The sequence below is a fragment of the Pan paniscus genome, chromosome 5 (genome assembly GCF_029289425.2).
Source record: "Pan paniscus chromosome 5, NHGRI_mPanPan1-v2.0_pri, whole genome shotgun sequence".
NCBI lineage: Eukaryota > Metazoa > Chordata > Mammalia > Primates > Hominidae > Pan > Pan paniscus.
Window position 1 is genome coordinate 107766127 of NC_073254.2, and position 24169 is coordinate 107790295.

The 24169-nt window shown below is 41.9% G+C and overlaps 1 protein-coding gene across 1 annotated transcript in view; it reads right to left on the reverse strand.

Annotated features, from left to right (window-relative positions):
- AKIRIN2 (akirin 2) overlaps positions 1-18466 on the reverse strand; it is a 29928-nt gene extending 11462 nt beyond the window's left edge. The window contains exon 1 of the mRNA XM_034962503.3: positions 15038-18466. Within this exon, the coding sequence (XP_034818394.1) occupies positions 15038-15272 (235 nt within the window). The 5' untranslated portion in view covers positions 15273-18466. The remainder of the gene's footprint in view (positions 1-15037) is intronic.
- Between the last annotated feature and the right edge of the window lie 5703 nt (positions 18467-24169).

Sequence of the window (24169 nt, forward strand, 5' to 3'; positions counted from 1 at the left end):
AATTAGAAGCAACTAAAAATAAGTTTAAGGAGAACCACAAAGGAAGGGAGGTGGGGTGTCAAAATATCTTTCTAGGGTCCATAAATTTAAGTTCTAAAAATCTGACATGTGAAACTAGAAACTTCTGCTCCAGACCCATAAAGCTTTACTATTTTCCTCCAGACATCATTACTAGATCAAACATTAAGGTTTCGCGAACAGTTTTAAGTTTAGGTGTATGGGGCCCCTCTGTACCATTTTATAGGTCAATACCATTTACTTCTCCATGGAATATCTTTGGAAAACACAAAACGAAAGTGGACCTAGAAAGACAATTCAAACAATGGAATTGAAAAAGAAATCTTGTGGCCGGGCGCGGTAGTTCCTGCCTGTAATCCCAGCACTTTGGAAGGCCAAGTCAGGCGGATCACCTGAGGTCAGGAGTTCGAGATCAGGCTGGCCAACATGATGAAACCCTGTCTCTACTAAAAATACAAAAATTAGCCAGGCATGGTGGTGGGCGCCTGTAATCCCAGCTACTCGGGAGACTGAAGCAGGAGAATTGCTTGAACACAGGAGGCGGAGGTTGCAGTGAACCGAGATTGCACCACTGCACTCCAGCCAGGCGACAGAGCAAGACTTAGACTCAAAAAAAACAAACAAAAAAAATCTTGAAAGTCTGCCAGTTCTAGTCAGGAACACAAATGATATGGAAACCTGTACATAATTAAGTAAAGAAAACTTGCAATAGTCATTAAGACTTAAAACTAAGACACACTGTTCCAAAATAACAGAGCAATGTACAGTTCTGAACTACATACTAGATACTGTCATGACTACTTTCTAAATTAAAACACACAACTTGGGCAGGGCGTGGTGGCTCACACCTGTAATCCCAGCACTTTGGGTGGCTAAGGTGGGCAGATCACCTGAGGTTGGGAGTTCGAGACCAGCCTGACCAACTCCGAGAAACCCTGTCTCTACTAAAAATACAAAATTAGCCATTGCACTCCAGCCTGGGCAACAAGAGCAAAATTCCGTTTCAAAAAAAAAAAAAAAAAAAACCACACACTACTTGGAGTTGCTATGGAGACCCATCTTTATTAATTGGCTATTTTCCCAGGATCATCTCTGCAGAAACTAAAACAGTTATGTTCTCCTTGATGGAATCTTAAGGACAATATTCTTATCCAACCAAGAGCTATTGGACTATAAAGAATGAGCTGATACCATTTTAAATTCACTTTAAAATACTATTATTTCACTGGTACATATAGCCAATGATTACTTATTTGAAAGAAACGACTCAATTTGTTAAAACTCTGCAGGTAAATGTAAGTTTTACACCTCCAGCTTATATTACACTAAGGGGATACATTAACCTTGTTGCTATTGTTATGTAGCTCTTAACTACTTTTAAGTATTTTCTCAAATAACTTACAAGCTATCAAAATAGAGTAATAACAAAGAAAGCATGGCTGCACGCAGTGGCTCATGCAAGGCCGAGGCAGGAGGATCACTTGAGGCCCGGAGTTGGAGACGAGCCTGAGCAACAAAGCGAAAACTCTATCTCCACCAAACATAAAAAATAAAATTAGCCAGGTGCGGTGGCTTGCCCTTTAGTCCCCAGCTATTGGCAAAATGAGGTAGAAAGATAGTTTGATCCCAGGAGTGCCAGGCTACAGTGAGCTACAATAGCGCCACTGCACTCCAGCCTAGGCGAGAGTGAAACCTTGAGTTTTTTTTCTTGTTTTTGTGGGGGGACAGAGTCTCGCTCTGTCGCCCAGGCTGTAGTGCAATGGTGTGATCTCAGCTCACTGTAACCTCCACCTCCTGGGTTCAAGCGATTCTTCTGCCTCAGCCTCCAGAGTAGCTGGGATTACAGGTGCCCACCACTATGCCCAGCTAATTTTTGTATTTTTAGTAGAGACAGAGTTTCACCAGGTTGGCCAGGCTCGTCTCAAACTCCTGACCTCAGGTGATCCTCCCGCCTCAGTCTCCCAAAATGCTGGGATTACAGGCTGATCCATCGTGCCTGGCAAGACCGTGTCTTTAAAAAAATAAAAAAATAAAAAAAATGCCAGGCACAGTGGCTCACGCCTGTAATCCCAGCACTTTGGGAGGCCAAGGCAGGCGGCTGACCTGAGGTAGGGAGTTAAAGATCAGCCTGACCAACATGGAGAAACCCCATCTCTACTAAAAATACAAAAAAAAATTCGCCAAGCATGCTGGCATGTGCCTGTAATCCTAGCTACCCGGGAGGCTGAGGTAGGAGAATCACTTGAACCCGGGGGGAGGTGGAGGTTGCAGCGAGCCGAGATTAAGCCATTGCACTCCAGCCTGGGCAACAAGAGCGAAACTCCGTCTCAATAAAAAAAACACACAATAAATGGAGAAGAAGGGGGAAATTGAACTGCCCCAAATCCAAAACCCAACATGTGCATGCTACAGAAACATTTGGTTTCAAGGCAAAAGGTTCAGCTTCTATTCCAATTAACCACAGCCACAGGGCCAATGTAATGTGTATTTACCTGCAGGGTTTTAACAAATTGAGTAATTTACTTCAAATAAGTAGCACTAGCTATACAGTACCAGTGAAATGAAAGAATTTGACCTTGTAGTGATTCTAGTTGTTCCTCCTCCTGTAGGGAAGATAAATGAATGCCTTTTATACAGTTAAATATTATATAAGTATAAATGCAGAACCTAAGCCAGCTTGCAGAGACTGAGAAGGCAGACTCTTTGAGGACTCCAGTACACCACGATCAAGCTGAAGAACAAAACAATCTCCTATAACAACTTGTTCAGGCACCCCCCAAAAAATTAGCATACCCGGGCCAGGCGCGGTGGCTCATGTCTATGATCCCAGCACTTTGGGAAGCCGAGGCGGTTGGATCACCTGAGGTCAAGAGTTCAAGACCTGCATGGCCAACATGGCAAAACCCCATCTCTACTAAAAATACAAAAAAATTAGCCAGGCAAGGTGGTGCATGCCTGTAATCCCAATCGCTTAAACCTGGGAGGCAGAGGTTGCAGTGAGCCGAGACAGTGCCACCGCACTCCAGCCTGGGCAACAGAGTGAGACTCGGTCTCAAACAAAAAAATCATACCTGGAACCAGGATTTGCAAAACTGATGACTAACAGGCCAAACTCAGCCCCATGGACATGATTTTTTTAAAAACATGTTAATTTGTGGCCATTTAAAAACTGGGTGGTTTTACACATAAAGTCAGACTTCTGACTACTCTTGGGAAAACCAGATAACACAGCAAAACTCAGCTGAAGATTCAAAGTGACTGTTACCTTTTGGGCCTAAGTTCTCAAGTGCTTCTACAATTTTAATGCACACACAGATTACCTCCAGATCTTGTTAAAATGTAGACTCTGAAGGGTGGAGCTTAAGATTCTACGTTCCTTATGAGGTGATGCGGCTGGTCAGGACTGGAATTCACTAGTTCCCTCCTAGTTTACTTTAAATCATTTACACATCTGGAACTATGCGTATTTAAAGTTTCTAGCCCCTGCTTAAAATAACAACTCTCTTGGCCACCGGCGGTGGCTCACGCCTGTAATCCTAGCACTTTGGGAGGCCAAGGCAGTTGGTCACTTGAGGTCAGGAGTTGGAGGCCAGCCTGGCCAACATGGTGAAACCCTGTCTCTACTAAAACTACAAAAAAATTAGCTGAGCATGGTGGCAGGCGCCTGTAATCCCAGCTACTTGGGAGGCTGAGAATCGCTTGAGCTTGGGAGGCAGAGGTTTCAGTGAGCTGAGATGACGCCATTGAACTCCAGCCTGGGCAACAATAGCGAAACTCCATCTCAAAAAATAAAAACCAAAAAAACAAAAAAAAAACCTCTTAATTGAACATTTTTTAAAAAGTGGTTTACTATTGGACATACTAAGGAGTGGATAGGAAGGAAAGCAAGACATTAGCAGCAAGGTTATTACAAGTAGGAAAATACCTAAGCTAACTTAAAATCATTTTGCCACCCTCACCTGAATGGTTTTTGCAGTTGTCAGTTCATTGCTTCTCAGCCTTTTGGCTAAGATCAAGTGTAATTCTAAGTCAGACATACCCCTCCTGTAGGAGGAAAATATTCTGCAAATTAATTTAACTTGATTGGACCTACTTAGGAAAACTCATTACATGACATTAACCTATATACAATGATTATTTCATCTCTCCTAATACACTTTAAAAAAGGAAATTCATATTCGTCATTCTGTGACTGATGATGAAGCAATTCATTTACTTTACCAACATGACCACTTATTAAAAAGAGGAATTAAGACCACCTCTCAGGCCAGGCACGGTCACTCATGCCAGTAATCCCAGCACTTTGGGAGGCCAAGGTGGGCAGATGGCTTGAGGTCAGGAGTTCAAGACCAGTCTGGCCAACATGGTGAAACCCTATCTCTACTAAAAATACAAAAGTTAAACGGGCATAATGGCGGGCACCTGTAATCCCAGCTACTAGGGAAGCTGAAGCAGGAGAATCACTTGAACCCAGGAGATGGAGGTTGCAGTGAGCGGAGACTGCACCACTGCACTCCAGCCTGGGCAACAGAGTGAGACGGTTTCAACAACAACAACAAAAAGACCACCTCTCACACCATAAGACACTCATTAGAAGTCTACATACATCTCTTATTTATCCCATGTATTTTGTAAATTAGTTGTGAACATTTAAAAGTCAATAGATTTCACAAAAGTTCTGACTTCTAGTGGTGGAGGGAAGGCTACCAAGATCTGACGATAAAAAGTCCAAATTAGGCTGGGCGTGGTGGCTCACACCTATAATCCCGGCACTCTGGAGGCCAAGGTGGGCAGATCACTTGAGGCTAGGAGTTGGAGACCAGCCTGGCCAACATGGTGAAACGGTCTCTACTAAAAATACAAAAATTAGCCGGGCATGGTGATACACATCTGTAATCCCAGCTACTTGGGTGGCTGAGGCAGGAGAATTGCTTGAACCCAGGAGGCAGAGGTTGCAGTGAGCCGAGATCGCACCACTGCACTCCAGCCTGGGAAACAGGGCAAAACCTCATCTTAAAAAAAAAAAAAAAAAAAAAAAGTCCACATTTCCCATGGCTGCAACTAAAGAGGAACTGTCTGAACCAACTGAAGATACAAATTAAAGAGACATCTGTAAATGGAAACTGAAGTCAGGAGCAGGCATGTGACTGCTTAGGGAGCTATTAAGTGACATAAGCATGGAGCTAAAGCTAGAACTAAAGAACTGCAAGGTTTAATGCCCAGGTAAAGAGAAGAACAGCTGGCGAGTAGAGGGAAATTGTAGTCAAAGGAGAAAAAGGCATTTCAAAAAGAAAGGAGTGTGCCAGCAGGCAGAATGCTGAAAGAAAGGTCAAATAAGAGAAGGACTGATTGAGTGTCATGGAAGTCACTGATGACCTGACAGGAGCTGCTTGAGGCATGTCAGGAATTGAGAACTGAAGAAATGGAAGCAAACAGACTATTTGAAAGCTCTTTGAATTTGATTTTGAAGTGGAGGAAATCTGGAAGATAGCTGGAGGAAAATGAGTATGTTTTGTTCTTTTACTTTCTCATGGAAGGCTTGTGAATATATAAAGCCAAAAGCAAAGATCCAATTGAGAGAAGAAACAGAATAATCAAGAGGATAAAGTTACTTTGGAGAAAAGTGGAATCTTTCCCTCACTATATACAGTGCTTTAATAATTGTTTAATCCTCGATGATACTAAAATAGGACAGGCTCAAATGTCAGTAGTGCTGGTACTAAAAACAATGAAAAAACTGTGATTTGATGGCAACTCTTTTGTAGAAGGCAGGCTTAGTCACTGAAAGGCAAACTTGCTGGTGAGTAAAAGTCCCATTTGAGGTTGCCTTCTTGAGACCGTTTCCATCACTTGGCCAGTAAATGCTCTTAATTCTCACAACCCTAAGAGGCATATGCTACTATCATCATGTGCACATTTCCTGAGATGAGAAAAATGAGGCTCTGCTTCAGTGTCTTCTGCAATGTCACACGGCTTGAACATGGCAGAGCCAGGTTTGACCTCAGGGCCCAAGTTCTTAACATCTACTACCCTCTCCAGTAGTATATTACTACACTTAATCAAAATTCTATTAGCATTTAATGTTAAAATAAATCACAATGGGCTGGGCACGGTGGCTCATGCCTGTAATCCCAGCACTGTGGGAGACAGAGGTGGGCAGATCACCTGAGGTCAGGAGTTCAAGACCAGCTTGGCCAACATGGCAAAACCCTGTCTCTACTAAAAATACAAAAATTAGCTGGGTGTGGCGGCGCACACCTGTAATCCCCGCTACTCAGAAGGCTAAGGCAGGAGAATTGCTTGAACCCAGGAGGCAGATTGCAGTGAGCCGAGATCGTGCCACTGCACTCCAGCCTGGGCGACAGAGTAAGACTCTTGTCTCAAAAATAAATAAATATCACAACGAGGAAAGTTAATTTTTAGAAAACAGGAGTTAGAATAGAGACATCAGTACTATGCATAATTTATACTTTCATACACTGAAACTTCAAAAAATGGGATTGTCAAGAAGGCAATAACTGGTCGGGCGCAGTGGCTCACGCCTGTAATCCCAGCACTTTGGGAGGCTGTGGTGGTCGGATCAACGAGGTCAGGAGATCAAGACCATCCTGGCTAACATGGTGAAACCTCATCTCTACTAAAAATACAAAAAAGTAGCCAGGTATGATGGTGGGCGCCTGTGGTCCCAGCTACTCGGGAGGCTGAGGCAGGAGAATCACTTGAACCCAGAAGGCAGACGTTGCAGTGAGCGGAGACTGCGCCACTGCACTCCAACCTGGGCGACAGAGTGAGACTCCATCTCAAAAAAAGAAAAAGGCAATAACCAAAATGAAGCATAACTCTCATCTAATGAGACCCCTGAAACAGCAATGACTAGCTATAAAAAAAAATTGTAACACCTCTTCATGTTACATCCAGAAATGTATATAAGGGATGCTTCAAGAGTCTAAAATGCCTCATCTTAGGACAGGTATTTATATCTAACCAGAATGCTTTATTGGTGTTTTAAAAGTTAAGAAATGGCCGGGCGCGGTGGCTCACGCCTGTAATCCCAGCACTGTGGCAGGCCCAGACGGGCGGATCACGAGGTCAGGAGTTCAAGATCAGCCTGACCAACATGGTGAAACTCTGTCTCTACTAAAAATACAATTAGCCAGGTGTGGCAGTGCGCACCTGTAATCCCAGTTACTCAGGAGGCTAAGGCAGGAGAATCGCTTGACCCCAGGAGGCAGAGGTTGCAGTGAGCCGAGATCGCGCCACTGCACTCCAGCCTGGGCGACAGACTGTGACTCTGTCTCAAAAAAAAAAAAAAGTGAAGAATTATTCCAAGTTGATAGGTCAGTATTTCCACACATGTACAACTAATTACAATGCCAGGCTCTGATAATGCACTATTTTACCCTGGGCTATGAAAGATTGTCACAGTGAACATCAAGTCCCCCTCTCTATCATAGCAACTAAAATCTTCTATACTTTAAATCAAGTATACCACTTAGAAAAGTTCTTCTAGATAATCATATTTTAGTAGGAGGAACAAGACAATCTCCTATCATAATTAAAAGGCACAGTTCAGGGGGACAGTAATGTTTGAAAAATTGGCTTTCTTCAAACTTCACTGTACATTCTACTCTTCATTTACTCATCAGTTCAACAAAAATAAACAAAAGAAAAATCCAAGTCCCTCTCTCAAACCATTCCAACTAGTTTGATTTTTTTGAGGGAGTTTTACAAGAATTAACATTAACAGAAATGAAAATGAATGCTAACCAAAGTGAGAATACACATCATATACTGACACAATTTCAGAAACTTAGTAAACAAGCCTTAACACTTTAAGGAAAAAAACTGTTTCAAAAGTGATTTAATCAGTAAACCAATTTCAATATTTAGGCTATCAAAGGGGAAATGAATACTAATGTGGAAAAATATTAATAAGAAATGAAAATAGGTATACTGATAAAGCATAAAGTGCTAGCTAATAAAGTATCAACAGTGGCTGCTCTATCATCAGTCTCTCAAGAGAGACTCTTACTCTTCTTTGCCTAGCCAGTGCAGTATATCTGGAACTCAAATGAGGTTCATAAGGGTTTGAACAAGTGACTTCTAGAAGAAGGATTTAAATGTTTTAATAATGTTAAGAAATCCAGGTACATCAAAAGACCTAAAAAGTCAAATCCAGAAGTTGTATTTAATGGAAAGATTACAATGTTAATAAAATCACAATAGCCACTAGTACATCTCAAGATGATCTGCCTGTGACACTTGTGACAGATAAAAACTAAAGGGAAAAAAGCTACACCCCAAGACAAACTAAAAGTATATTATTATGAGCTGCTTTCTTAGTGCTAGAAAGTTTACCACCCAACAAAGCCTACCATCACAAGAAATATTACAAAAATTGTTATACTGTAAAATCCTCATCACCAAAAATATTACAAAATCTATTATACTGTAAAATTCTGATTAATAGGCCCAAAATAAATATCAAAGCTGAAAAACTAACATCCACTAGAATTTTAAATTACCTGCAGGGATTCCCTGCTTAATATAGATACAATATCATCTCATGTGAGAAACTTGCTATAACAAATAATTCAATTTCTTTGGAAATAAATCACAACTTCTTATTAAAAAGTATTTTCTTCTAAAAATCCTGTGAAACCCTTTAAAATGTTTCTTCCAATGAGCAAATATCTGATAATAGAAAAATTCTTATACATGGGGCTACTTAAAATATTGTAATTCATGTAATCCACGTTCTCATCATTATCCAGAAAAATGAAGAGAGAAATATACTTAAAGTTCCTCAGAAAAGTATTATTCAAAGTCTTAAACTAATTGCAGTATTTATTACGACTCGTTGGAGTCACATTTTTTGTCAAAAATATTACACATTATGACAATGTCATAGAACAGTCTAAAAAGAAAATTTGGTACAGAATTACAGGGTAAAACTGAAATTACATTTTTTTCCAACCACAGCAACTCTAAGAACCTTGGGAAATGTCAAGACTTAAGATGCCTGATAGTTTTGTACAGGCTTAAATAAATATTTTCTCTCATACCTTTTTAAAAGCAGGCGGTGCTCTCAAAGGCAAGAAATTCCCTGTAGTTTCACATATATAGAGAACGTTCTTTGAATCAACAGTGCTAGGCATAGGGTTAACACAAGGACTACAGAGACTACAAATTGCTGGTTAACTAATTCAGTGATAGGTACTTGAAAATACCTACTCCCACTCCTAATACCATTATCTAGTTTCATGAACCAACTATTCAAGAGGCCCAAACTTAACCCATGCTATTACTTCACATTCTTCTTTTATAAAGAGAAAAATCTCTTTTCAAATAGGAAAGATACTCACAACTGGGCACTTTCACTGAAGCTTTTATTCTCAATCTTTCAAAACGAAAGCTTTCTATCACTGTCTTTCTAGGTCTATCAAAACACTTAGCAGAAAAAACCTGCCGGGCACAGTGGCTCAAATCTGTACTCCCAGCATTTTGGGAGGCTGAAGCGGGCAGATTGCTTGAGCCCCAAGAGTTTGAAACCAGCCTGGGCAACATGGTGAAACCCCATCTCTACAAAAAAATACAAAAATTAGCTGGGCATGGTGGCACATGCCTGTATCTCCAGGTACTTGAGAGGCTGAGGCAGGGGGATCATTTGAGCCCAGGAGGCAGATTGCAGTGAGCCGAGATTGTGCTGCTGCACTCCAGCCTGGGACAGAGCAAGACTGTCTCAGAAAACAAAAACAAAACAAAGACCCGATTAGTATGTACTACATTCTTTTTCCAATAAAGCCATTAAAAAACTGAAGAAATTTATATTATTCTCCTTTACATCTCAGGTTATGTCTCCGTGGCAACCATAGTGAATAGTACCTTCCACACCTAAAGAGGGACTAACCTCTAATCTAGCCATGTTTAGCCTATGTGTTGCTGTGCTCAAGTTAGGCTTTATTTTCCTACCTTAATAAAAAAGCCGGGAGCTGGGCGCAGTGGCTCACGTCTGTAATCCCAGCACTTTGGGAGGCTGAGACGGGCAGATCATGAGGCCAGAAGATCGAGACCATCCTGGCTAATACGGTGAAACCCCATCTCTACTAAAAATACAAAAAATTAGCCAGGCATGGTGGCGGGCACCTGTAGTCCCAACTACTTGTTAGGCTGAGGCAGGAGAATGGCGTGAACCCGGGAGGCGGAGCTTGCAGTGAGCCGAGATTGTGCCACTGCACTCCAGCCTGGGGGACAGAGTGAGACTCCATCCAAAAAAAAAAAAAAAAAAAAAAAAAGCCGGGGAGGCCAGGCGCGGTGGCTCACGCCTGTAATCCCAGCACTTTGGGAGGCTGAGGCAGGTGGATCATGAGGTGAGGAGTTCAAGACCAACCTGACCAACATGGTGAAACCCCATCTCTACTAAAAATACAAAAATTAGCCGGGCGTGGTCGTGTGCGCCTGTAATCCCGGCTACTCAGGAGGCTGAGGCAGGAGAATCTCTTGAAACTAGGAGGTGGAGGTTGCAGTGAGCTGAGATTGCGCCACTGCACTCTAGCCTAGGCGACAGAGTGACACTCCGTCTCAAAACAAACGAACAAAACAAAAGCCGGCGGCACAGGCTCACACCTATAATCCCAGCACTGTGTGAGGCCAAGGCAGTTGGACCACCTGAAGTCAGGAGTTCAAGACCAGCCATGCCAACATGGTGAAACCCCATCTCTACTAAAAATACAAAAAAAATCAGCCAGGTGTGGTGGCGCACGCCTGTAATCCCAGCTACTCCAGAGGCTGAGGCGCGAGAATCGCTTGAACCCAGGAGATGGAGGTTGCAATGAGTTGAGATCATGCCACTGCACTCCAGCCTGAGTAAGACTTTGTCTCAAGAAAGAAAAAAAAAAAGCTCTACATTAGTAACGAATACAACTGCAGTTTTTAATGGCCATAAACTTACAGGATTCTTAAATGCATAAATCATAGAAATATGCAGTAACTGCAGCTACATACACAGTCCTAAATAGAATATCAGGTTTAAGACTCAAAGTACAAAGACCATTAAAAACATTTATTTGCCAAATCCAGTGAGAAACTAGGAGCAACTTAACAGCTGTCTAAATAACCACAAAATATTAAAAAATACTTCTGGCTCAATGTAAATGACATCTGAAGAGAGATGCTGCCTCCTCCAACAGACGTCTCATTTGTTTGCCTAGAACCATTTATATTTCATTGAAGCCAGCTGGTGTCTCCGTTTGCAGGCATGCATCAATGTCTGGTGAACAATCTATGTTCCTGTAAACCCTTCCCCATTCACAAGCTGCAGTTTCCATTTTTAATGGCAAGTTTCCAGCAAGTACAATGAGTTCTTACAAAGGAACTTAACTCTTCACAGAATTCAATTCCTAAGGCAGATTAATGGTACCAAGCCATAAACAATGTGAATTAATGTGCCTAACAAACTCACAAATACATTAACATTCACAGAAGGGTATCTTCAGACCATTCATTCACTACATAATGAAAACAATGTGCTGGATTTGATTGACGGTCTCTTATAATGTTGCAATATTTTGGTTTTATTAAAATTCTTTCTTGGGAATGTCATGACAATCTTTTGGCTAAATGGTAGTATTATGAGATGTTTCAAAAACCAATAGTAAAGCATACTTTGGTTTTCAACTAACTTACCAGGGTAAGTATTGATGCAGCTACTAGAGGCATTCCTTTCACCAACGATATTCAATGCTTCTGCTCCCCCTCCCCTTACTTCCACTGATCACTTTTCCTTTTCCATACCCAGGGGTATTATAAACCTCACTGCTGACACCCCACATGAGGGTAAGCAAACTTTTTCTGTAAACACCAGAGAGCAAATATGGAGTTTTCGGGGCAATATACTCTGTGTGACAACTATTAAACTCTGCCATCGTCACCTGCAATGAACAATACTTAAAAAAAAAAAAAAAAGAATGAGCACAGCTGTGTTCCAATAAAATTTTATTTATGGACACTGAAAGTTGAATTTCACATAATTCTCACGTGTCACAAAATAATTCTTTTGATTCTTTTCCAACCGTTTAAAAAATGTAAAGAACATTCTTAGCTCTCAGGCTACACAAAAATATGGCTATACTTTGTCAACCATCCCTAGACCCTGGACAGCATTTCTGCATTAGTAACACTTAGGTGTCCTAAAAAACAGGTTTGGGATAGCTGTGTGTTAAGGAGTCCCTAAAAAATTCATAATGCCAATTAGCATAATAAAGGCTCTAAGCCTTGCGGTTAAGAAAGCAAGCTTAACTTCCGTCAGCTCAGTTAGTCCTTCCTTTTTCCTAGTATTAAGTTGCAACAGTTTGAAAAATATTTAAATAAGAATAGTCAAGTCAAACTTCCTGGGATGACTAAAATGATAGCTAAGGTTTAAAACAGACATCCAAGTTCCTGAAACTAATAAAGCCACAACATGACTTCAGCTATGCCATCAGAAACTGAAAGTATCTAGAGGAGAACAATGATAAAATAAATTGTATACATGCTCTGAAAAAAAGTCACTTTAGTACTCTAGTTCTACATTAATTTGTATTATATTTGAACTCACAGATGTGAAAGGAAAACAAAGAGTTCCCACAAGTTCGCCAATCTCAATTTGGTAAGCCACTGTCTACTTCCAAACCTAACTACTCATTTTAGTTAATGACAGATGGATATTTACTCCCATAAAGTTTAAGAATAATCGGTGTTAAAATAGGAAGCTAAAAATCAGGTGCATGAGAAAATTATTTCCAAGTTTACTAACATGAAAACTGGGAAGCTCTTTGATACCTGCACAACACTGCAGCTCCCATTATGACATTACAAAAAACATACAGGACCATACCCCAAATTGGCCATATAAACACAAAGTCAAACTAAATTACATTTAGAATGTCATTCAAAACTACAGTTTAAAAAATGTAATTTTAGCAACTCAAAACTTCAATTTCAACTTGTTTTCTCAAGTAAACTTTTTGCGATAATATTCAAATTAGTTGAAATAACTTTTAGCAGACTCAGAATCAATAAGGATGTGATTTTAGGTTTCAGGATATAATCAAACTTCCAAAGTAGATGTCAAAAAAAAACACCTTGAAGAAAATAGCAGTATTTTGGAAAGTGAATGTGAATCTCAATCAGCTGGCTTAAACAATTCCAATAATTCCAGTCGTTTTACTACAACAGTCCAATTAATTTAAACTTGAGATAATGTGGAGCCAACTGTATTAACCAACGCTACAGATATGCCAATGAAAAGTCGTTTACAAAGGATCACAATTCTGAATAAGTGTGCTTTAAAGGGGAGGAACATGGTATAGTCCCCAATTGTTCACATACATGCCCAAGATTATTTTGACATTGAGATATAGTACTTTAATTCCCAAACCTAGCACTGTATTAATTCACTCCCTCGACTGAAATGTATTGCTGGTTAGCTACTTAATGACCTTATTTTGAAATGGCTTTATTAGTTAAGTACAGAATCCATTTCAATTTCCAATGATACCATTTCACTAAAAGACAAATTCCAAAAATGTCAACCACCAGTAGCTCATTCTTGACATTGGCTGTTTCCTTTTTTTTTCCCCAAAGTAAAGCCTAACAATCAACAAATGCCTTTTCAATCTAATTAAAACACAGTTTAGTAAGGTCATTAAATAAATTTATCTAAGAATTTCCGTAAAAACTCACTACAACTCTAAAACAGTATGTCCTTAAATTAGACCAAATATTTAATAGCAAAAATGGTAGCTTGCATATTCGAGGGTCACTCCATGGATTTAGAAAATATTTTTAAATGTGACAAAAAAAAAAAAAAACACTAAAGTCAGTTTCAAATGGAAGTCACCAAATACAGAGGTATATACTTCACTTTTTTAAGCTACTGATAACGAGACATTTAAATCAAGCTATGGAAAGGCTTTGTCTAAAGGGTGATATTATTACTAAAGGCTCACACAGAAATCTTTGCATGCTACACACAAAGGAAACATTTACACTTCTAGTCCACAAAAGCCTATCCTAGGACTGTGCCAGGGGCACACAAGGATTTCAAAGTACAGAAAAAACTGGGCATACACATGCCCTACAAAGCAGCCAAAAGACATTCCCCAGTCTCTCTCAGGAAATGTTTCAAGATGAAAAGCAAAAGTCTGAAGTCCCTTGGAATCTTGGGTTGATTTCTTCATTATTCTCAAGGCTAGGTTGTTTTCCCCCAGCATACTTTGTTGGGCAAAAATAAAGCATTTCCAAATAAAAGCAACTCCTCAGCCCCAATTTTCAATGCAATATGCTTATTAAAAGTTCAACATTTCTCAAGGTCTAGACGTATAGTGTGATCATATTACAGTACTCGGGAAGAGCATTTTCTTTGTTGTTGACCCTGCTAGGGAAACAGGTCTTGACTCAGCCAAAGTGGCGTTCTTGTGGGTGATTAATGACAGGCCTAGATCTCGCCCCAGTGACATCCATCCCCCACCCCCCACCCCCACTATACTAAAATCAGCCATGTCTGAACTGAAGGAGGGGCTGTAGCCTCGCCTCAAACCACCCAGTCCCAGAGTTAATAGCTGCAACCAATCGATTACGGCAAACACACATCCAGATTGGGGTGAAATGTGACCCTTTCGCCTAAATTTACGAATAATATCGTCCTCTCTGATCATTTCCGCTGGGGCTCTAGCGACTACGGAAACAATTCCAATCATTCGGCCCAAAGAAAAAGATGTCCCTGTTCTACCCAATACGGGCAAGGCAAAGCCCCTACCCACCTCCAAACACTATCCCCCTGACATCAGCCCATTTCTATTGTGTCTTATTAGGTCTTCGGGCTACGAGGACCTAGTAAAAAACGTGGCTGCCCTACTACTTTGCTAAGAACAAGAACCACACAGTCCGGCACCCCCACCCCAGGGGCCGCATCCCACGCCCCAGGACCCCTGTTCCCAGTTCTCTCCACTACCCCGGCGGCCGCGGGGCCGGGTCCCACCTGTGGTGAGGCGGGAGGAGACGTCGCCGAAGGGGGATGGCTCCATTCGGAGATACTTCTGCGGCGAGGCGGCCGCAGCGGAGAAGGAGGCGGCGGTGGCCGCGGCCGCCGACAACGGGGAGGCAGCGGCCGAGGTGGGCGCCGACAATGGCGCACATCGCCTCCGCTTCGGGGACGCCGGGCTCAACAGCGGGTCGAAATCCAGAGTCCTTTTCAGAGTGGCTCCGCACGCCATGGCCGGGGGCAGCTGAGGCGCCGGGCTCGGGTGGGGTCGGGGAGGGGTGACGAAAGAAGAGGGTGAGGGAAGGGGTGAAGAGCGGGAACTCGAGGAGAGCCTACCCGACGGGCTCAGGAGCCAAGCGGGTCGCGGAGCGCCTGCTGTGGAAAGGAGAGCCGCTGCCGCCGCTGCCTCCGCGGCAGGGGCAGTGGCCAGGGACGGCCCGGGTGAGAGCGGGAGGGGCGGTGGCGGGCAGAAGCACACGCCAGTCGCGTCAGGGGGGTTCTTCCGCCTCCTCAGGCGCGGCTCCCCCGAGAGAGGCTCCGGCCGCCCCCGCCGTCCGCTCGAGCTTTGCGCCGCGCCTGAGGCGCTTCTGTGCTGAGACTAGATCCTTTCTGAAGTCGAAAACAGCACCGTGGGGTGTGAGGCTGGAACGCGGCTCCTAATACGCCCGAGTACGGTCAGTAGCTTGCGAGCGGCGATCGATGCAGAGAGATTGCGAGGTGGCTGCCGCAGCAGGAGCCCAAGCGAACACGTCCAACCGCTTCCCTCTCTCTCGTAGAACTCTCCCACCCGCCGCCGGCCCCAATATGGCGTCAATAACAACGCCGCCGATTCAAATCCGGCGGCCTCAGAGCGCTTGCGCACGGGGGCGGGCCAAACCGAGGATGCATTTTGGGAGTTGTAGTTTTTAGGTACCGGGAGGAATCGGCTTGAAAGGCGGGAAGGGAGGAGTCACAGAAACTACGACTTCCGTCATGCAAGGCGCGCGATTCCGAGTTCCGGGTTGGAATTTAAATCCCCCTACACAGCTTGAGGGTAAGAGGAACTAAGCAAAAGAGAAAAAAAGAGAAGGTTCTGAGACAGTGGGAGATGGGAAAGCGAACCCGTGGCAAAAGCAGGCTAAGCGACGTAGAAATCTTTTAAGATTCTCCGTATAGTTGCTCCCACAGTGATTTCAGATCTGGGAAATATAATAAACCAATCTCTAGTCAAAGTTAGCTTAATTTCGGTAGCGACAGTACCCAAAACAAGACCTTTCACATGGAGAGGATAGGAGATAATGAGATTATGAAACCTATTTAGGACTGGCAGACAGAACAACAGTAATAGTATCAGGTTACAGGATCCTTGATTCAACTTGATGCTTTACCCTTCGCAGGTAGCTGCTTCATCCACTAATGAAATTCTGTAAAGCCAGCTTTGCTTCTGTAAATGAACAGGACTTGAACGACTTACAGAATCAAATTGTTTTGCGTTGGGTAAAAAGCAAGTGGTATCAGACATTGCATTATTTCTGTTGAATATTGGTGCATATATTGTGAACTTTGTTACAAAACTAATCAAAAGACAGTGAAATGTTTAGGTAATAGATATTGGATGGATCCATTTTGTAAGCGGGGGGGAAAAAAGTGTTTCTAGAAGTTGTACTTTTAGTCACATACCTAAAATAAGAATCAAATACAGCGCTAATTTAGAAAGTGATCTGTGTAGCCGGGCATGGTGACTCACGCCTGTTATCCCAGCACTTTGGGAGGCCGAGGCAGGCGGATCTTCCTGAGGTCAGGAGTTCGAGACCAGCCTGGTCAAAATGGTGAAACCCCGTCTCTACTAAAAATACAAAATTAGCCGAGCGTGGTGGCGCGCGCCTGTAGTCGCAGCTACTCGGGAGGCTAAGACAGGAGAATCATTTGAACCCGGGAGGCGAAGGTTGCAGTGAGCCGAGATGTTGCCACTGCACTCCAGCCTGGGTGATAGAGCGAGACTCTGTCTGAAAAAAATGAAAAGAAAAGAAAATGATGCCGGGCGCAGTGGCTAACGCCTGTAATCCCAGCACTGGGAGGCCGAGGCAGGCGGATCACGAGGTCAGGAGTTTGAGACCAGCCTGTTCAACATGGTGATACCCTGTCTCTACTAAAAATAAAAAAAATTAGCCGGGCGTGGTGGCGCACACCTATAGTCCCAGCTACTCAGGAGGCTGAGGCAGAAGAATCTTTTGAACCCGGGAGGCGGAGGTTGCAGTGAGCCAAGATCAAGCTACTGCACTCCAGCCTGGGTGACAGAGCTAGACTTCGTCTCAAAAAAAAAAAAAAAAAAAAAAAGTGATATATGTAGAAACTATCACCAGTGCAATATGAAACAATTTTGTGAATGCCAACTGTCAAATGATTATAAATACTGATTTCCAATGCTCATGTATTCTTCTTTATGCAGTAACAGATGTTTTATAGCCATTTTGTCTATTATTTTTAAACCATATTTAGAAGTAGTTCAATATATTCTTTTTTATAGACAATTTTATAGAATTGTCCAGTGCTTCAGAGATCAGCAGTCCTGATCACACTGTGTCAACAAGTAAGCCCTTCTAGTTTTAATTTAGGATATTTGGAAATATCCTACATTTCCTACATTTGGAAAATCTTTTGAAAAAGATAAGCATTTAATGAAACAGCAGCTTAACTAAGACACCTACTAGGTAAATTTCTAGTAAATTCTAAACACTTGGTAATATTTTCTGAAATTAAGATTTGCCCATAAGTTATAAAACCTACATTTGAAATGTGATGTTGTGAGTTAAATTCCCTATGTTTGAGGGAATTCAAGGACTTCAAAATTCATATGAAGTCCTAACCTCCAGTACCTTAGAATATGACTTTACTTAGGAATAGGATTATTTCAAACGTAATTAGCTAAATGTAGTAGGATGGGCCCCTAATCCAATATGACTGGTATTCTTATAAAAAAAAGGAAATTCGGGCCAGGTGCGGTGGCTCACACCTGTAATCCCAGCACTTTGGAAGGCCGAGGTGGGAGGATCACTTGAGGCCAGGAGTTTGAGGCTAGCCTGGGCAATGATAAGAAACCTCATCTCTACAAAAATTTTTAAAAAATTAACTAGGCATGGTGGTGGACACCTGTGGTCCCAGCTACTCAGGGCAGCTGAGGTGAGAGGATTGCATGAGCCCAGAAGGTTGAGGCTGCAGTAAGCTGTAATCACACCACCACACTCCGGCCAGGGTGTCATAGCCAGACCCTGTCTCAAAAAAAAAAAAAAAAGAAAAGAAAAAAAGGCCAGGGTGAAGGGGAGACTGGGTGGGGGTGGGAATTTGGACCCAGGCATGGGCCCAAGGGAATTTTGACCCACATGAACATGAACATGAAAATAGAGATTAGGGTGATGCTTCTACAAGCCAAGGAATGCCAAAGATTGCCAGCAAAATACCAGAAGCTAGGAGAGAAGTTGTTCTCCCTCAGTCCTCAGAAGGAACCAACCCTGAAAACACCTTCTCAGAGTTGTATTCTCTAGACCGTGAGACAATAAATTTCTGTAGGTTAAGCCATCCAGTTTGTGGTACTTTGTTATGGCAGCTGTAAGAAACTAATACAGAGAGGATTGTGGTTATCAGGCTATCATTTGAAATATACCAGAATGCCTAGAAAATGAGGAAAGTATTTTTTTGTTTAATTGTGGAGACAGAGGTCTAAGTTGCTGAGGATGGTCTCAAACTCCTGGCCTCAAGTGATCCTCCCACTAGCATTACAGGCTAGCATTACAGAGTAGCATTACAGGCCGAGCCACTGCACCCAGCCAGCAAAGTGTTGTTGTACTTAAAGGTGGTGGGGGATATCTGGTAAACTTGATAGTTTAGTCATAATAGTTGCCTGTGTGGTCACCGCTGCACAGTATATTTGCAAAAGGCTGTCACGATTAAACAGTGACAGGGCTGGGGTGCCTCCCCTTCTACCAATGACTCAGGAAGCTACTTCAGAAACTAAAAAGACAAGGGAGACCCTTCCCTATTCACCTATGTCTTTGCTTAGGCTCTCTGCTCCACACTTCTTGCCTGACTACTTATATTTTAAGACTCAAGCCAGGCATTAACTCCTCCAGGAAGCCCTCCGCAGTGTTTCAAAGCCAAGTTAGTTTTATAGCCTCACAGAGAAAGAGACACCTATCTGCATATTTTCATCATTATCCTCACCACACTGCAATAAAATTCTGTTCATGAATCTGCCTCTCCTGTCATTGTGTTAGCTCCTTACCAATAGTATAATACCTTGCACACCTCAGTAAATGTCCACTGAATATTTCTTAAACATTTTTTATCACACTATCCCCAGTAGCCCACATTATCCTTGTTCCTTTATAGATCTGCTAAAATACTATAGCAACCCTTTTAGAGTAGAAGGAAGCTGTTGAAAAAAAAAACCTACAAAAGTATTTATTAGGCTAAACTTGAAAATAAAGATAATACTTAAAAGCCGTAAGTCATGACATAGTATATTTTACTTTTATTTTTTAGAGACAGGGACTTGGTCTGTCACCCAGGCTGGGGTGCAGTGACACAATCAAGGCACACTGCTGCCTCGACCTCCTGGACTCAAGTGATCCTCCTGCCTCAGCCTCCCAAGTAGCTAGGACTACAACCTTGCACTACCATACCCAGCTAATTTTTAAATTTTTTGTAGAGACAGGGTCTCAGTACATTGCCCAGGTTGGTCTTGAACTCCAGGCCTGAAGCCATCCTCCCACCTCGGCTTCCCAAAGTGCTGGGATTACAAGTGTAAGCCACCACAATATATTTGAAAAATGAATTTATTTTGTTGATCAAGAAGAAAAAGACAGCAGACCTTAAGATGGGAGATGTGGGGAAGGAAGTACTAAAGAGGAAAAAGAGCTGAGGGCAGTGACTCATGCCTGTAGTCCCAGCACTTTGGGAGGCCGAGGCAGGGAGGAGGTCAGGAGTTCGGGACCAGCCTGGGCAACATAGCAAGACCCCCATATCTACAAAAAATAAAAATGTTTAAAAAAAGAAAAAGAAAAAAGGAAAGAAAAAATAAGAAAAAGAAAACTATATTTAACACATTAATAAGTTGAATCAGGTCACATGAATCTAAATATACTGTACAGCTAATGGCTCCAGTGACCTACACAGACCAGAATTGCTCTTGTTGTAACTAAAAAGCCTGTAACAAGTTTTAAAGGTTTAACATATTTAGAATAGTTTTACCATGACCTAGCAAGTATTTTCTGATTTGTACAATCTCAGAAGCCTCTGAAGAAAATTAAACTATTTTACCAAGATACTGGTCTTGCTTGGTATTAGACTTTCCTAACACCTCCCAAAATATTCTCCAGGATCTGATTCTGATGAGTCATTCTTTGACTAAAGCCAATAAAAGTAGACATAGCTGGGTAACATAAGACCTCATCATCCTGAGCCTGAAGATTGTCTGCTTATATTAAATCATTTTCAAACAATTTTTTTCTGATGTCAAATAAAGATAAATGCAAATATATAAGGTGTGGGGAGGTGTTTGCTGACTTCTCATGCTGAGTTTGAATAATCATAGGCTCAGCATTAGGAACGGCAGTTCTAATTCAGGAGCCACTTCAAATCTATATTCAGAACAAGGATTGTCTAGGGCAGAAAAATTGTTTAATCGTTGTGTAAATGAGTGCAGTTAGGGAAGAAGAGACATTGTAATTCCTTCTGCATAAGATTTTGCAAGCTGGCCCAAATCTCTTCTAAGCACCATATTTGGAATACACAGTACTTTCTGTTGTAGATATGATGCTAACTAATTTTTCAGTTTTCATAATTTTGGATGTGGTCATTATTTTGAGTCGATTGGGTAGATCACAGAGTACGCAGAACCATATATCTGCCAGTTATTTCAAGAGGTCACCTAGTACGATCCAGTCTCAAGGCAAGATTACCTGTTAACTACTCAAGCCAGACCAGTATCTGACTCTTCCCAAAGATTGTCAAGAACATTCAGCATCCCGTTCAAGTGTAAAAAACACAATTGCAAATTCTTTTATCGATTCAGTTGGCGCAAAAGTAATTACAGTTTTTGCCATTACTTTTAATTACTTTTGCACCAACCTAATATAGCTTTCACCTCTTCATCAGCGACTGAGTTCTCCTTATACAATGCCCTATGCACTCCAGGAAATAAACCATGATTCACTTAGCCTGAGGAACGTTGAAAAGAAATTACAGGATAATCTCTGGCAGTCACATTAAGATATTATGAAGTCCTTGTTTTTAAATTTGCATACTTTTCTTAAGTATGTGCCCTCAAGTACCTGCACCCTTCTTCAAAAACTATTTACTCTTAACTTGACAGAAAATTCAAATGTGCTTGGGGATCTTATTTTCCAGTCCAAACCAACTGGAAGAATATACTAGGAGAGAGAAAAGAGAATTAAAGGTGCTATACACTGGCTACAACAAGCAGTAGAATCATTGGATAGCAATAAAAGAGACTGTCAAAAATAACTACAGAATTGAAAAAGAACAACAACGTTGAAAAAGAACAACAACAACAACAACACCTCCCTGTCAGGACAATTAGCCCTACCGCGGCTCAACTGCAGCTGAGGCTCCCTTGTATTATTATAACATCATATATAACAGTGGTAGGGTTGCCAGATTTAACAAAAATATAAGATGCCCAAATTCAAATTCAGTTTGAATTTCAGATTAACAAGGAATAATTTTAGTATAAATATGTCACAGGTTGGAATGCAGTGGCCCATGCCTGTGACCCCAACACTTTGGGAGACTGAGGCAAGAGTATTGCTTGCGCCAGGAGTTTCAGACCAGCCTGGGCAATATAGTGAGACCCTATCTCTATTTTTAAAGAAAGTCACAAATATTGCATGTATTTAGCTGAAATCCAGATTTTACTGGGTACCCTGTATTTTATCTGGCAACCCTAAGTAAGGAGCACAAGACAGTGACCATGAATCATCAAGAAAAGCACAAACTATGTTTAGTATGCAGTTCAAAAAATGTGTAACAAACATGATATTAGAAAATATTCTGCCCGGCCATCAGAGAAATGCAAATCAAAACCACAATGAGATACCATCTCACACCAGTTAGAATGGCAATCATTAAAAAGTCAGGAAACAACAGGTGCTGGAGAGGATGTGGAGAAATAGGAACACTTTTACACTGTTGGTGGGACTGTAAACTAGTTCAACCATTGTGGAAGACAGTGTGGCGATTCCTCAGGGATCTAGAACTAGAAATACCATTTGACCCAGCCATCCCATTTCTGGGTATATACCCAAAGGATTATAAATCATGCTGTTATAAAGACACATACACACGTATGTTTATTGCAGCACCATTCACAATAGCAAAGTCTTGGAAGCAAGCCAAATGTCCAACAATGATAGACTGGATTAAGAAAATGTGGCACATATACACCTTGGAATATATGCAGCCATAAAAAAGGATGAGTTCATGTCCTTTGTAGGGACATGGATGAAGCTGGAAACCATCATTCTTAGCAAACTATTGCAAGGACAAAAAACCAAACACCATATGTTCTCACTCATAGGTGGGAATTGAACAGTGAGAACACTTGGACACAGGAAGGGGAACATCACACACCGGGGCCTGTTGTGGGGTGGGGGGAGGGTGGAGGGATAGCATTAGGAGATATACCTAATATAAATGACGAGTTAATGGGTGCAGCACACCAACATGGCACATGTATACGTATGTAACAAACCTGCATGTTGTGCACATGTACCCTAAAACTTAAAGTATAATTAAAAAAAATAATAATAATAAAAAAAGAAAATATCCTGGCTGGGTGCAGTAGTTCACACCTGTAATCCCAGCACTTTGGGAGGCCGAGGCGGGCAGATCACCTGAGGTCGGGAGTTCGAGACCAGCCTGACGAACATGGAGAAACCCTGTCTCTACTAAAAACACAAAATTAGCCAGGCGTGGTGGCGCATGCCTGTAATCCCAGCTATTCAGGAGGCTGAGGCAGGAGAATCACTTGAACCTGGGAGGCAGAGGTTGTGGTGAGCAGAGATCATGCCATTGCACTCCAGCCTAGGCAACAAGAGCGAAACTCCATCTCAAAAAAAAAAAAAAGAAAGAAAAGAAAAAGAAAATATCCCATAGAAGGTATTTAAGATTCAGATAATTTAAAGTTTCAGTTGTTTGGAAAGTTAAATACATGAAATACTTTGGACCATGCATGTTCTAATCACTGCAGAGTGCCAGCTATAAACTAAACAGTAAACATTTGATGAATAATGAAAAGCTTCACACACTATCTCCCCATTGGTGGGGGACCTCAAGCCCCTAAAGGTTGTCTCTAGCCCCGCCTCGTCATTTAGTTTTAGAATTCCCTCACACCTTCTACTGCAGCTGTCTGTTCCGTTGTCTTGCTTAAGTCCAAGCCTGACTCAGAATTGGTGTCACTGTCTGTGTCAGGCTCTCGTTCCCTCTTGTGCCTTTTGTCCTGTGGTTCCATGATGCCACCACAAACCTTCTCTGATGAGGCTTTTTGAGAGAATGAGATGATGCCTGCACTTCCCCAATATTTTGGGCTTCCTCTGCAAGCCCATTGTTATAAGGGTTAGCCAGGTGCATGGTGTGAAGGAAATGAAAAAAGAGGCTCAACTCTTACCCCAGGAGCAGCTTTCCTAACCCCACCCACTGATAACAAGCATCACCTTGGGACTGATTATTGGTCCCTTGCAGTCCTCAGGGCTTGTGTTAAAGTTAGGGCTTTATAGAGTACTCAAAAAATTGCTAGATTTTATCTGAAACTTGTGTGCCACAGTTTGTTATATATTGTGGCCAGATGAGTACAAGGAATTGTCCCCATCTTGTACTTAAAGGAGACAGTTCACACTCCTGGTACGGTTTGCCTCTGAGTAGTGGGGTCATGGAGTGGGTCCATGGGAATAAGACATTCCTACCTTCAAAGCTTACTTTCTATCTTACAAGCTTGTCTGAAAATTCTTTTTCAAAAGTCCCATTTATCATAATAATTTGGAAAAATAAAATACAATTTTTTTTCTGGAGAAAAAAAGTCATCCCAGTTACCATCAATCTGGAAATTAAAAGCCAGTACATCACACGATACTGTCT